The 13,190-nt window shown below is 38.3% G+C and overlaps 1 protein-coding gene across 7 annotated transcripts in view; it reads left to right on the top strand.

Annotated features, from left to right (window-relative positions):
* LOC107730622 (retinoic acid receptor gamma-A-like) overlaps positions 1-10,762 on the top strand; it is a 45,907-nt gene extending 35,145 nt beyond the window's left edge. For 2 of the 7 annotated variants that reach the window (XM_016541488.1, XM_016541490.1), the window contains 8 exons: positions 3,779-3,927; positions 4,750-4,891; positions 5,187-5,350; positions 5,716-5,892; positions 6,553-6,757; positions 7,049-7,207; positions 8,065-8,216; positions 8,589-10,762. In XM_016541488.1, the coding sequence (XP_016396974.1) occupies positions 3,779-3,927; positions 4,750-4,891; positions 5,187-5,350; positions 5,716-5,892; positions 6,553-6,757; positions 7,049-7,207; positions 8,065-8,216; positions 8,589-8,762 (1,322 nt within the window). In that variant the 3' untranslated portion in view covers positions 8,763-10,762. Of the gene's footprint in view, positions 1-3,778; positions 3,928-4,749; positions 4,907-5,186; positions 5,351-5,715; positions 5,893-6,552; positions 6,758-7,048; positions 7,208-8,064; positions 8,547-8,588 lie in introns of those variants that run through there. The other 5 variants (XM_016541489.1, XM_016541491.1, XR_001638701.1 and 2 more) reach the window with 4 other exon arrangements.
* Positions 10,763-13,190: the final 2,428 nt, after the last annotated feature.

The following is a 13,190-nucleotide window of genomic DNA, read 5'->3' as shown; positions in this document are numbered from 1 at the left end:
TCCTGTCTGCGCGATGGTGCCCGCCCCGCCTCGCCGATGGTACCGTTACGCGCCGTCCGGGAGGGGGGGCGATCTGTCACGTGTATGTTCCTGTTTTCCTTATTTGGTCTTTCCTGTTCTTGTCCTCGTTGTGTGAATGCATTTCCAGCTGTGTTTAATTAGTTCATTTGCTCCCAGGTGTGTCCCATTGGTGTCTGTGCATTTAAACCCTGTGTTTCCCATCTGCTGTTAAATGTCATTCTGTCTTCTTAATGTTTCCAGTGTTACCTGTGTTCTGAGCAGTACCCTCATTAAACCCTTTTGATTTGTATTACTCCTCGCTCCTTCGTTCCTTCCTCCCCGAGTGACCGTGACAAGTACATTAATTATGACATGGGTTTCACTTTATTTTACAGTCCTATTCTGCATGTGCATACTATTGTACTGATTACATACAGTAAATGGGCAGTAACAACTAACCCTGAATCTAATCTTAAACCATGTACAGTTTTTATATTTTATGTATTGAAACTGTAAACCTTTTTGTTTATGTAGAATGTTACAGATCAGTGGTTGAAAACTTCTACAAAAATACTAAAATATAGTCATGTCTGAATCCGTCTAATTCATTAAATAACAATATACCATCAGGCACATGCTAGTCTTGAGCAGGCAACATGTTGCTTTGCAAGATGCTTCTCTATAAAGTGAGAACTTGCTGCTTTCTGATGATGTCAGAGAGACTGTGGTCACCTGTTAGTTTAGCTGAGGTTGCTGAAAGACGGGGATTAAATCAGTGTTTCCGTCAGCGAGTCCCAGCACAATCTGAGCCAGCAGAGAGAACTTGGCTGGTCAAGTCCTCAGCTCCTTTACTGATAAAACCTGCATCACCTTTCACTGTGTTCATTGTCTAAACAGTGCAAACATACGTAATCTGCAGAAATATGGGCTGAGAACATGCAATTAAATAATTTTCTTTCTGTGTAAATCAGTGCTTTAATGGAAGTCTGTATGTGACAAATATAATTCAATCCCATTCATAAAACAATGGCTGAGCAGAAGTTAGAGTGGAATTATACATGTTTCTCTTTGTTCTGAAATCTGTTAATGCTGTCAATTGCCAATATAGAAAATAATTTCTTTCATTCAACTGTTTCTTCTGAACGCTCCACCTGCTTTATTTAAAAACTGACCATATCCTCCACAAGTCAAAACTAGCATGTTAAATATAACAAAGAAAGAAAATGGGAACAGAATAGCATTGCATCTTTCTTCCCCTTTATGTCTGTCAGTCATTTCTATGGTGGCGCCAGGTTTCCACTCCACCAGCACTGAGGGAGCTGGATGTTTTCAGAACCGCTCTGTGTCACTCGAGCATTGCTGCCACATAAACACATAAAGCCGAATCAGCCTAAGTTACTACATAAACACAGTGATCAGGTTGCGTTCTCACCCACTCACTCGCCCATCACTCTCGGCCTTGTGTTTCACAGAGCATTACGTGTAAGAACTATGTCTATCAGCATTCCAGAGACCTAAACGTGTTGATATGTACAACAGAACTGCACAAAATCCAAAGAAAAAGACACAATACCAGTGCTTGACCCTAACCTACATAATGTTACATGGACTATGCTTTTTTTTTTTTTTTTTGTGAATCTATATACATATGCGCCAGACAGATGTCTTTTTCAGCCCTGTGTGCCCTGATTATTGTTTTTTTTTTTTTTAAGATGCTGTGTAAAGTTAAAATGAGTTCAACAAAAATGCATCTTTTGACCCTCTGTTCTGTTTTATTCTGTCTGTTTGTGAACAAGGAACTATTTTCTATAATACAAGTTACACAACAATCAAATAACTCAGTAGGCATATATATATATATATATATATATATACACACACGTTTTTTTTTGGCCAAGGCTACATTTATTCATTAATCAAAAACACAGTAAAAACAGTAATATTCTTAAATATTATTAACATTTTGAAATGACTGTTTTCTATTTGAATATATTTTAAAATGTAATTTATTCCTGTATTTTCAGCATCATTACGTTAGTCTTAATTGTCACATGATCCTTGAGAAATCATTCTAATATGCTGATTTGATGCTTTAAGATTTATTTAGTTTTTTTTATTTTATGTAGTTAGTTAGTTTTTAACCAGTGTTTGTATATTTATGAAGATATATTAACTGAATGCATAATTTAGCAAAACTAGATTTATAAACAATTGACACAGAAATATGTTCTGCTTTTGTTTCATGAATTGGGTTGAATATACTATACTCACAGCTTTGCTTTCATTCCAGTCAAATTATATACAACACCGGACTAAGTTACGTATATTTTGACGTTTGAATATCTGCTGTTGGCAAAAAAAAAATTGGGTTGTGACTTTGGAACGTCTCTACCACAGATTTCTGTGGTGTTTGGAAACAAAATGTCCTTTCATAGTTTGCCAAATGTCACATCATCAGTATTGCCTATTTTATCTCCGCTGAGGTTGCGATTAGATCATTGGCAGTATTTCTGTGACTCTCGGTTCACGTTCATGTCTCGAGAAGCCAAAGCTGCTGTCAAAGCCAAGGTCAAAGTAAAATTCACCCTCTCTCACACATTTGTCTCTCCCAGCCTCCCCCAGCCCCAGCTCCCCCTGTTTCTTTATGAGTTTTCTCATCTATACCTTCTCTCATTTTGCTCTTGTTAAACGGTGCCCGTGGAGGGAGAGTGGAGGACAGAGGGAGGAGAAGAAAGAGAGAATGAGAGGCACATTTGGGGGATCCGCTCCATTGAGTAGGAGGAGGGGGCGAAGGCCTCTGTGGGCCGTAAAATCTGGAGTTCTGAAGACCCAGTTTTAGCTGTTTTTCTCTCATTTTTTACAAGTGGAGAGTGAGGGGACAGCTGCTGCTGGTGTGAATGGCTGGCCAAGGTGACTCACTGCCAATAAAGTGCCGGTCAGGCAGGCCTCAGGCCTCGGTCAGACCACAGACGGGCTTTACGGGCGATCTTGAGACTGGACCTCTAGTAAAAAGCCAGTCATCCAGGCCTGAGGAATTTAGGGTCCAGGAAACAAGAGCATGAGGGGAGAGAGGGTGTCTAGAGGTGAAAGTTGAACCGAGTGACAGTGTGGACTTGCGCAAAATATATTACACTGGATTCACACGGTGGTGTTTAAATTGGGCAAACCGTGTTAGATTATATGTCTGCGCCTCTATGGCTGGTGTCCGGGATGTTTATGAATCTGACTGTGGTACCATTTGGGTGCGTGACACATGCTGAGGTGTCAGTCAAAGCATATTATCAATTCATCCATCTGCCCCGGAGCTCAGTTTTCCCATCTCTCTTCTCTTTCAACACCTCTGCCCCCCACCCTCACTTAATATTTATCTTCGAGCTCAGACCCCTGGGCAGATGCCTCTTAATGCATTTGACAACTTCAGTCATCAACCATCCAATTTTTGTCTCTTTCATTCTAAATGTGTCAATATTATTTAAAATGGAAACACATTCCGATTCAGTCATGATTTTTGATGGTGCAGTGCTGTTAAATAATCTCACAACTTTGCCCAGGCTTACTCTAAACAATTACTCCAGGAAAGGGGAGTGAAAGTGGCTTTGTTGTGAAAATAGATTTTTAACATATTAACAGTATGAATAGATTTTTACATTTTTGAAGAGTGGTGATGCTTTCCAGTGCAGAACCTGCCTGTGTGGATAGAGCGTTCGAAAAAACAACCAGATTCTTACCTTTGTAATCACCACTAATTATCTGCTCTTTTTCTTCCTGATTTCTGCAGCGGTGGAGACCCAGAGCACAAGCTCAGAGGAGATGGTTCCCAGTTCTCCTTCTCCACCCCCTCCTCCTCGTATCTATAAACCCTGCTTTGTGTGCCAGGACAAATCTTCTGGCTACCATTATGGAGTCAGCTCTTGTGAGGGCTGCAAGGTACGCAAACCTATACAGTATATATACTTTTGACCAACTAGTTCATCCACACTAATTAGTATTTCTCAAATTATATTTATGGTTTGGTCCAAACCTTAAGAACCTTACACTTTGATTTAAAATTGATCAAACAAAATATGTTCCCCAAAGACAGACAGACAATATAACAAACAAATAAATATGTATTACTTTTTATATTAAGACCATACCATACTTAATCCACAGATTTTATTTGGACAAAGCCTAAATGTCACTTAATGTCTAAGATCAAACTAAAAACATTCTGTTAGTCACCGTTTAATTTAGTATATATATATATATAAATTTCTATGAAGAGTGTTATTTGTTTTTAGACAAATTCCGAATGCACTTTAAATACATGACATGCACAAAACAAAACCCGAGAATGCATTTTCCAATGTTAATCATGTTTGAACCTTGTAGTGGGAAAAAGATTTGTGGAAAATACAGCCTAATGTGAAGACTTATACAAGTAAGACACTTCTATTACATGTAATTATATCATAACACGTTACATGCATAAAATAAGCACATGTGATGATTTGAGTGCTTCCACCTAGTGATACTGCCAAGATCAAGACTTTTGTTTTCATTCAAACATACTCTTTAGTGCCCTCTGCTGATTTCTCTGTTGAAGTTAATAAAATCTGTTCTCTATTACACAACATTTTGAGTAATTTTCATGATCTAAACTTCATGAAATCACAAAGCCTTTAAATTCAAACATGAACCATGAATTTAAACTTACCTTTTTTCTGTCTATATTTTTGTGTTTCTTTCTCTCTCTTATCTGCATATCAGGGTTTTTTCCGTCGCAGTATCCAGAAGAACATGGTGTACACCTGCCACAGAGACAAAAACTGCCAGATCAATAAGGTGACACGGAACCGCTGTCAGTACTGCCGGCTGCAGAAGTGCTTTGAGGTTGGCATGTCTAAGGAAGGTAAAAATCAGAGCAGTACGTCACCATCTATATTGTTCTCAGTTCACACAACCAATAAAGACATGCAAGCTGTAGTTTAGAGTGAATGCACGAGTTTGTGAAAAGCACATCTATGATTGCCTTAAAAAAAGTCTTGTTCTGAACTACCTGGTATGAATAAAACCCAAAAGAAATTATATTGTTTAACTCTCATGAGTAGCATGTTTTTTTTCTTTCTTTCTTTTCTTTTTTTTTTTTTTTGAATTCATGTATGCTACATGGTTGGCTTCATTTTGTGTTGTTCTTTATCTTTAAGCGGTCCGGAATGACAGGAATAAGAAAAAGAAGGACATAAAAGAGGAGGTGGTTCTTCCAGAAAGCTACGAGCTGAGTGGTGAACTGGAAGAACTGGTTAATAAAGTCAGCAAAGCACACAGGGAAACCTTCCCTTCGCTCTGTCAGCTCGGAAAATACACGACTGTGAGTCCTGAGCTCTCACTCTTTAATTCATATTCACATACATCCTTCTGTCTGTCAGCTAAATAAACATGAGCAGGACTGTGTGGGCCAAGATCATGCAAATGATCCGCACCAATGTAATCACATTACACATGCACTGAACCATCAAATCTAATGTGTAGTTTCTCATTTAATATAAGGCTACTGTGATCAATCAGTTGATTGCCTTATATTAAATGAGAAACTACACATTTTTTCTGTACTTGTAACACTTCATATGCCATAAAGAGAATTTAAGTCTAATTTAAGTCTATCTATCTATCTATTGTATGGAGATGTATGGCTAAGTATATTCAAAGTTTTTTCCTGTTTTACTTTTACTTCAGAATTCCAGTGCGGATCATAGGGTTCAGCTGGATCTTGGACTGTGGGATAAGTTCAGTGAGCTCTCCACAAAGTGCATTATAAAGATTGTGGAGTTTGCCAAACGTGTGCCAGGTTTTACTTCACTCACCATTGCAGACCAGATCACCTTGCTGAAATCTGCCTGCCTTGATATACTGGTAAATACAACAAAAACACCAGGTTTATGTTTTAGGGGCAGTGCAAACGAGATTCATTCTTGCATTTAAAGACTAGATGTAGCACAAGGGAAGTTGGTAGAACGCATGGTTCTTCTAAGTAGTAAATTCTACAATAGATAATATCTTAAAGGGATAGTTCACAAAAAAACAAAACGCCATCATTTACTCAACCTCAAGAAGATATTTTGCAGAATGAGGTTAACCAGACAGCTTTTTGGTGTGTGTTCAGCAGAAGAAAGAAACTTACAAAGGTTTGGAACAAGTGGAGGGTGAGAAAATTATGACAGAATTGTTTTTGTTTTTTTGGGTGAACTGTCACTTTAAGGCCGATTTATTCTGCATTGAGAGATGCAGACAAACTGCAACAGACACATTCATCTGGTTTTGTTGGATCAGTGTGTAGACGCCCTGTCGGTGTGTGTTGGCATTGGTCAGCGCTTGTTTGTTTGTCATCTGAGGGGTGACATACTGTAATATGGTGACTGTCGGTTTTGTTCTGTGTCTGTTTGTGCAGTGTGAATTGGCCTTTAAAAATTCAGTGCACATGGTGTGGGATTCTGAGAAAAAAAAATTAGACACTGTGCCCTTTCATGTACTGTAGTTTTTTATTTTTCTGAATTGTGAAATTCAACTTTGCAGATGTTGCGGATTTGCACTCGCTACACTCCAGAACAGGACACTATGACCTTTTCGGATGGACTGACCCTCAACAGAACACAGATGCACAACGCTGGTTTCGGCCCACTCACAGACCTGGTGTTTGCTTTCGCTGGGCAGCTCCTGCCCCTGGAGATGGACGACACAGAGACAGGGCTCCTTAGCGCCATCTGCCTCATCTGCGGAGGTACTGCTGTCGCTCAGTGTGTTATTAACGTCTTCTCCAACTACTTACAGATAGAAACTCAATTGCGTGTGGAAACTATGACTTGGGTTAACAATAAATAGCTGAGTAAATTCTGTGGTGTGCTAATCTTATCTCGGAGTGCTGTTTTAATCTTTGCACCTTCAGCAGTAGTTGCGGTGGTTGTCCTGCTTCTTTGCTAAACATTTTGACTCTATGTTTGGTTTATTCCTTCTGCTGTCGTTGAATTCTGATTGACATGTCGTGCCTTTCTGTGTCTGGATGAATGAGTAGACCGCATGGACCTGGAGGAACCTCATCGGGTGGACCAGCTACAGGAGCCTCTGCTAGAGGCCTTAAAGATCTACGCTCGCCGGCGACGCCCCAACAAGCCTCACATGTTCCCACGAATGTTGATGAAGGTCACTGACCTCCGAGGCATCAGCACTAAAGGTACGCATTGTTTATGTCAGTATGGTACTCAGTATGAAGAATGTGATAAAGTCTTGGAACCTTACATTACGATATGTTTAAAGCACACTCGCCTATAGTTGATAGCTGCTGACTTCTACTCGATGCAAACTCTACTACACACTAAAAGTCTTCACGAATCCACTTAAATCGGAAAATCCGAGGTCCGACCAGAGACTCAAGCAGGTTTGGGTGCAAAACTTTGATGAATGCCTCAGACACGAGTTAGGACTGACATTAGTAGCCTTGGATCTCGGGTTATTTTAAATGCATGTGCTTTTGCCGAATGGACCTAAAAAGACCCAAGTTCTTTTAAAATCTGCCAACTTTCTATTATTTCGTTTATTAATTTATGCATGTCGGGTCCAAGAAGTTTGGGTAGGGTACAGATCTTAAGACCTGAGAGCACCTCTGCTACACACTGATGATAAATGTGTCCCTGGAGCACAAAAGCAGTCTTAAGTCGCTGGGGTATATTTGTAGCAATAGCCAAAAATACATTGTATGGGTCAAAATGATAGATTTTTCTTTTATGCCAAAAATCAATATGATATTAAGTAAAGATCATGTTCCATGAAGATATTTTGTTTTTCTCAATATTTAGATTTTTTTTGCACCCTCAGATTCCAGATTTTCAAATAGTTGTATCTCAGCCAAATCCTAACAAACCATACATCAACAGAGAGCTTATTTATTCAGCTTTCAGATGATGTATAAATCTCAATTTCGAGAAATTGACCCTTATGACTGCTTTTGTGGTCCAGGGTCACAAATATGTAAAATATAGACCTAAAAAAAACACAAAACATGAAGACGATCATCTTTGTGTGTTTGTTTAGGAGCAGAGCGAGCCATCACTCTAAAGATGGAGATCCCAGGCCCCATGCCTCCTCTGATCAGAGAGATGCTGGAGAACCCTGAGGTCTTTGAGGAGAGCTCTGACTCTAAAGACACCGGTGCTTCTGCCCCCCTGCCGCCTCCCACCATCCAGGCCATCAAACGTGAGAGGGATGAGGAATCTGCTCTGGAGGATGAAGAAGACGAGGATGATGAGTGTGTGGAGGAGGGACGGGACCGAGCAGGGGACAGTGAGGATGAGGAATGGGGACTCCTGCAAGTGGACATGGGCGGAGCTAGAAAGAGTGCAACAGGAAGAGCATAGTGACCGCTGGAGGACAGTATATATGGGGGTCTGATACATACAGACAACAGCGACCAACATTTTATATCAGACACCTGATCACTTGCTACAAACAGATTAATTCAGTCAAACAACATTTACTTTCCCCATAATGACTCAAAAATATAACCTTCATATGACGCCCCCGGTGCTTCCGCCCCCCTGCCGCCTCCCACCATCCAGGCCATCAAACGTGAGAGGGATGAGGAATCTGCTCTGGAGGATGAAGAAGACGAGGATGATGAGTGTGTGGAGGAGGGACGGGACCGAGCAGGGGACAGCGAGGATGAGGAATATGGACTCCTGCAAGTGGACATGGGCGGAACTAGGAAGAGTTCGACAGGAAGAGCACAGTGACCGCCGGAGGACAGTATGTATGCGGGTCTGATACATACAGTGGACAACACTGGTATTCCAGACACCTTATTGGTTGATACAAACAAAATCATTCAGTCAAGCAATTTCCCATAATGACTCAAAAAATAAGCTTCATATGACAAAGAACATGCACAACTTTGCACATCTAGTTTCCCCCAACTTTTCAAAAGCAGTAAAAATGAACCGTATAAAAAGAGAAAACCTTAAGAACATGCCAACACTGTTACTTCAGACAGTGCTTCTCTAACTGAAAAGAGAGAAAGGAAAAAGAATTCAAGACCAGAGAAAGATACGCCACAGTGCCATATCTGGAAGTTACTTGTATGCATATTTTGTACTTCATTTGGAGATGCCAAATATTTTAGAATGCATCCCAAAGCCTTGTTCTGTAAGGGAAACATTTTTTAATGACTGCATGTGGATACATAATCAGAGCTGATCAATGAGAAAAGAAAAAAAGAACAGCAAACAATCACATACAGTAAATGACCAGTTCAACACAATGGTCTAAAAACATACATTTACTGCATAATGTAACTTTGTACTCTTGATGTCGCATTGTCTCAGTTCTATTTTATTTTGAATATTCTCAGCAACTCTGTGCTTCTTTCAGTGTGTTATTATGTGTTACTGATGACATGCCTCTTTACGAAACACTCCAAATTCACAGCCCTGCAGCCATACAACTCTACATCTAAATTTGACACTTACACCAACTTTAGGTTTTGGGCATTAGAATATTATAAAATTACATTTAAAGATTGAAATACATCACATTATTACAAATCAAACCTTTCACTCAGGGCAAATCAAGGACCAAAGGTGATCTGCATTTCTCAGAACATGCGTGCACTATACATATATTTTGTCTTCAGCTATTCTATATCATTAAGCAAAAAGAAACATTAAAAGCTCAAATGTAACACTTTTCTCTGGGATTTAGAAGAGTTGTGTGATTAGGTGTTAAAAGCAATAGCACACTGATATGTTAGATAAAAAGAAAAAGAAGAAGGGTGTCAAACATGAGCCGAGCATCTCAGCAAATATGAGCAGTGGTGTGCACAAACTGTTCCTTTCAGTCTCGCAATAACTGACTATAAAATATATTCGTTTCTTTGCAGGTAGTGAAAGAAAAATGTTCAAATTATTGAGCTGTATAATAAAAGAGTTTTAAAACCCCAGCAGATCGGAGAGGCTTCGAGAATTGACTGTGTATTGCTTTAATGGATGTTCATCAAACTATATAATAATAATAAAACTCAAATTTCGATTACATCAGTCTGTTAGAATTGCCGACTTTATAAGAGTGATAAAATAAGAGTGGTCGCTTTGTACAATTCATATCATTAAAAAAACAGAAGAGTTGTCTAATTCAACCAAACATTAACCGTAACCAATAAGCCATTTTTTAAAAACTCTATAACAGCATTCTTTGAAGTGTGTTTGAATATTTCATATTAATATGGTAATCATTCAGTACAACAACCTGTATGGTGCCATGCAATTACCACATTCATATACCATGGTATTTACATTTTAATCCAAATGTGCTTCAAAACTTCAAAGAGTACCATGATATTAATAACATGATATTACTATGTTAACAGTTATTTGTAGGTGAGAATTATCATAGGGTAGGATGTTTTTGATTAAAAAGCACAATACATATTACAAAATTAGTTCTATAGCATTTTTTCAGTATCCCTTTTGTCCTTCCGCCCTGCTAAGGTCTGTGCCCGCCACTGATGACAACTTTATACCTCCTCACATGACAGAACAGTGTTACCAAAACAACTCAGAAGCTTCTGATTGCTGCGTATATAGAAGCGGCACAGCAAGATATTTGGGATAGAGCCATATGGTTTAAGGTTGTAAGCTGCGTGCATGCATACTTGTATACTATTTGCTTAAAACTGTAAAGATATCTCTTTTCATCTCTCTACTTTTGTGTCACTGCAAACCATTTTATTTTAATACATCAAGAGGACATCTCAGACTTTGTTTTTTTGTTTTTTTGAAATGTTCTCTTAAAATATTTTCAAATATAAACAAACACATCATAGGCTATACATGTTCTTTTATTTATTGCTTATTTATCCTCGTCTTGTTACATTGTTGTTCTGTCTGTAGTCAGTGATGCATGTTATGAACTGGGTCTTTGACCGCTCCCAGAATTCCTTGTCTATCTCTTATTGATATCCTCTCACAGTGTGGAGAAGTTTGTCTGTATGTACCGCCATTGTACTAATCAGCCAAAATGTAGATGTGCTTAGACAACAAAACGAGATCATCAGAATGAATGCATGATCACCACAGAGTATGCTGGATAAATCTGCAGTGATCATAAAGTCTAGCAGCTTCATGTAAATGCACTGATCCGGATATGTGACAGGGTAAATATGGCCTGCAGCGGCAACAGTAAACGGTGGTACTCAACAGAATTAGTTGATCTCTTCTAGAGTCTATACTTCCATTCTCAGACCAAAGACAAATGTGCAGTTTTTGTTTTGGCATGTACATGCATCCACATATGCTGTGTGTTATTACCAAGAGAACATAGCCATGTCTCTGGAAATAGGAGAAAAGTCCCTAGAAACGCATTAACCCTTCCAAGTCAGTTTAGCTTTGATAAATCTATTAATGTAGCAGTCCATGGCAAAGTGTAATTTAAGAAGGCCACAGGATATTAATGTTTTTGCGAATTATCAGAGCAAATGTTTTTTGGCATAATTTCTTTCCCATCCAGACTCAATGTCTGTTTTGTAAATGAAAATTAATTAGAGACTTTTTCTTTTTCTTTTCTTTTTTCTTTCTTAAATAGTGTTTATCTTTTGTTCTTGTATTTTGCCTTTTAGTGCAGTAGAGGTCAATGTTTTTCTGGTGGTTTGGAATATGTGTATATTACCTGTTTGTTTATTTGCATTATTTGTAGCTAAATATGTCATTTTATTTTTGACTTGATCTCTTCTGGGTTTTAAAACATAGGAAACATGGTCATTTAAGGGTTAGAATACACAGACAAGTTTGTGTTTTAATGCATATTTTTTATTTTACAAAATTATTTGTATTGATCTTTGTTTGTTTGTATTTTCTGTGTTCTAATTACTAAAAGCCGTTAACTATCGTTCACAAACTATGTTCTTTCTTGTAAAAAGGATACCTGTTTTTTATTCTTATTATTTTTTAGCAACATGTTTTAAATATAATAGCATTTAATGTTTGTTTGTATTTTTTTCCTGCCATGCCTCATCTCCCCATTCTTATTTTGCAAATGTCTTGTTTTTAGCATTTGTCTCGGTTATGTGCCTTGCAAAAAAATGTTTCAAATGCACAACTTCTGGAAATTGTTACAATAATCTTACTGTACATGCAAGTTAAAGTCCTTAAGTATTAATGACTTTAAATGATGTCCACATAATGTCTGGCTACATTCCTTTTTTTTTTTAATACTTTGTTTTCCAAATGTTTAGATTTTATAAAGAAATTTCTCATCAAATTCTGTACAGTCATACTTTCCTGCTGAACTGGGAGAGGTAACTTTTTGTGTTTTCTTATACAGTATGTATCTTCACTGCGAGTGTTTCATAGATCCAGATTTTGTTTCATCCTGCTGTATTATCTTATGCTGAGCCATTGCAGACTTTTTTTTAACATATCTGCCACACCATCAAATAACCATTAAAAAGTAGAAATCTAAATCATTCAGATAATCTAAAGTAGAAAATCTAAAAATGAAAACAATTAAAATAATCCAAAATATCCAACACATTGTTTTGTTATTTTACTAAAACAGAGCCATAGAGTAGTAAATACTTATAATACAGGGAACTAAATCCTAGTTATAGAGGAACTGTTTAGAATTAACGTCCTTCATCATCTAAACTGCCTCTTAAAGGGGTCATAGGATGCTACATGCACTTTTACAAGTTGTTTGAACTGAAATGTGTGTTGTCAGTATGTGTACACAACCACCCTATAATGATAAAAATCCACCCAGTGTTTTTTAAAAAAATCTGGTTAAATGTTTTCCCCTTTCTCAAATCGAGCCGATCTCAGATGCCTGTCTGTGTGATGTCACACAGACAGGCCCCACCCACGATAGTTTTGATTGAGCGTTTCAGCACAGACTGGACTGGTGTCTTATCTTAGACCCGCCCTGAGTGACTGTTATCAGTCTGCCATTGTTTCACCGCCGGAGCAGATAGACAAGAATGACTCCTAAGTGATTGAGGTGTTCTGTTGTTGGATGTAATAATGAACAGCAGTCCTCATTTACTCCCGACATCTGAGCCGCTGAACTCGCAGTGGATTACATTTGTTTTAGGGAATGCGCCCCCGATCTACATAAATGCGTCTATGTTCGTGCGAATCATTCATGATCCAGCCTCATCTACAGAAGAAGTGAGT

This window comes from Sinocyclocheilus rhinocerous, unplaced genomic scaffold (assembly GCF_001515625.1).
Source record: "Sinocyclocheilus rhinocerous isolate Xijiao unplaced genomic scaffold, SAMN03320098_v1.1 scaffold1449, whole genome shotgun sequence".
In the NCBI taxonomy this organism is placed as follows: domain Eukaryota; kingdom Metazoa; phylum Chordata; class Actinopteri; order Cypriniformes; family Cyprinidae; genus Sinocyclocheilus; species Sinocyclocheilus rhinocerous.
Note: the sequence above shows the minus strand (reverse complement) of the source record. Positions and strands in the feature narration are given on the sequence as shown.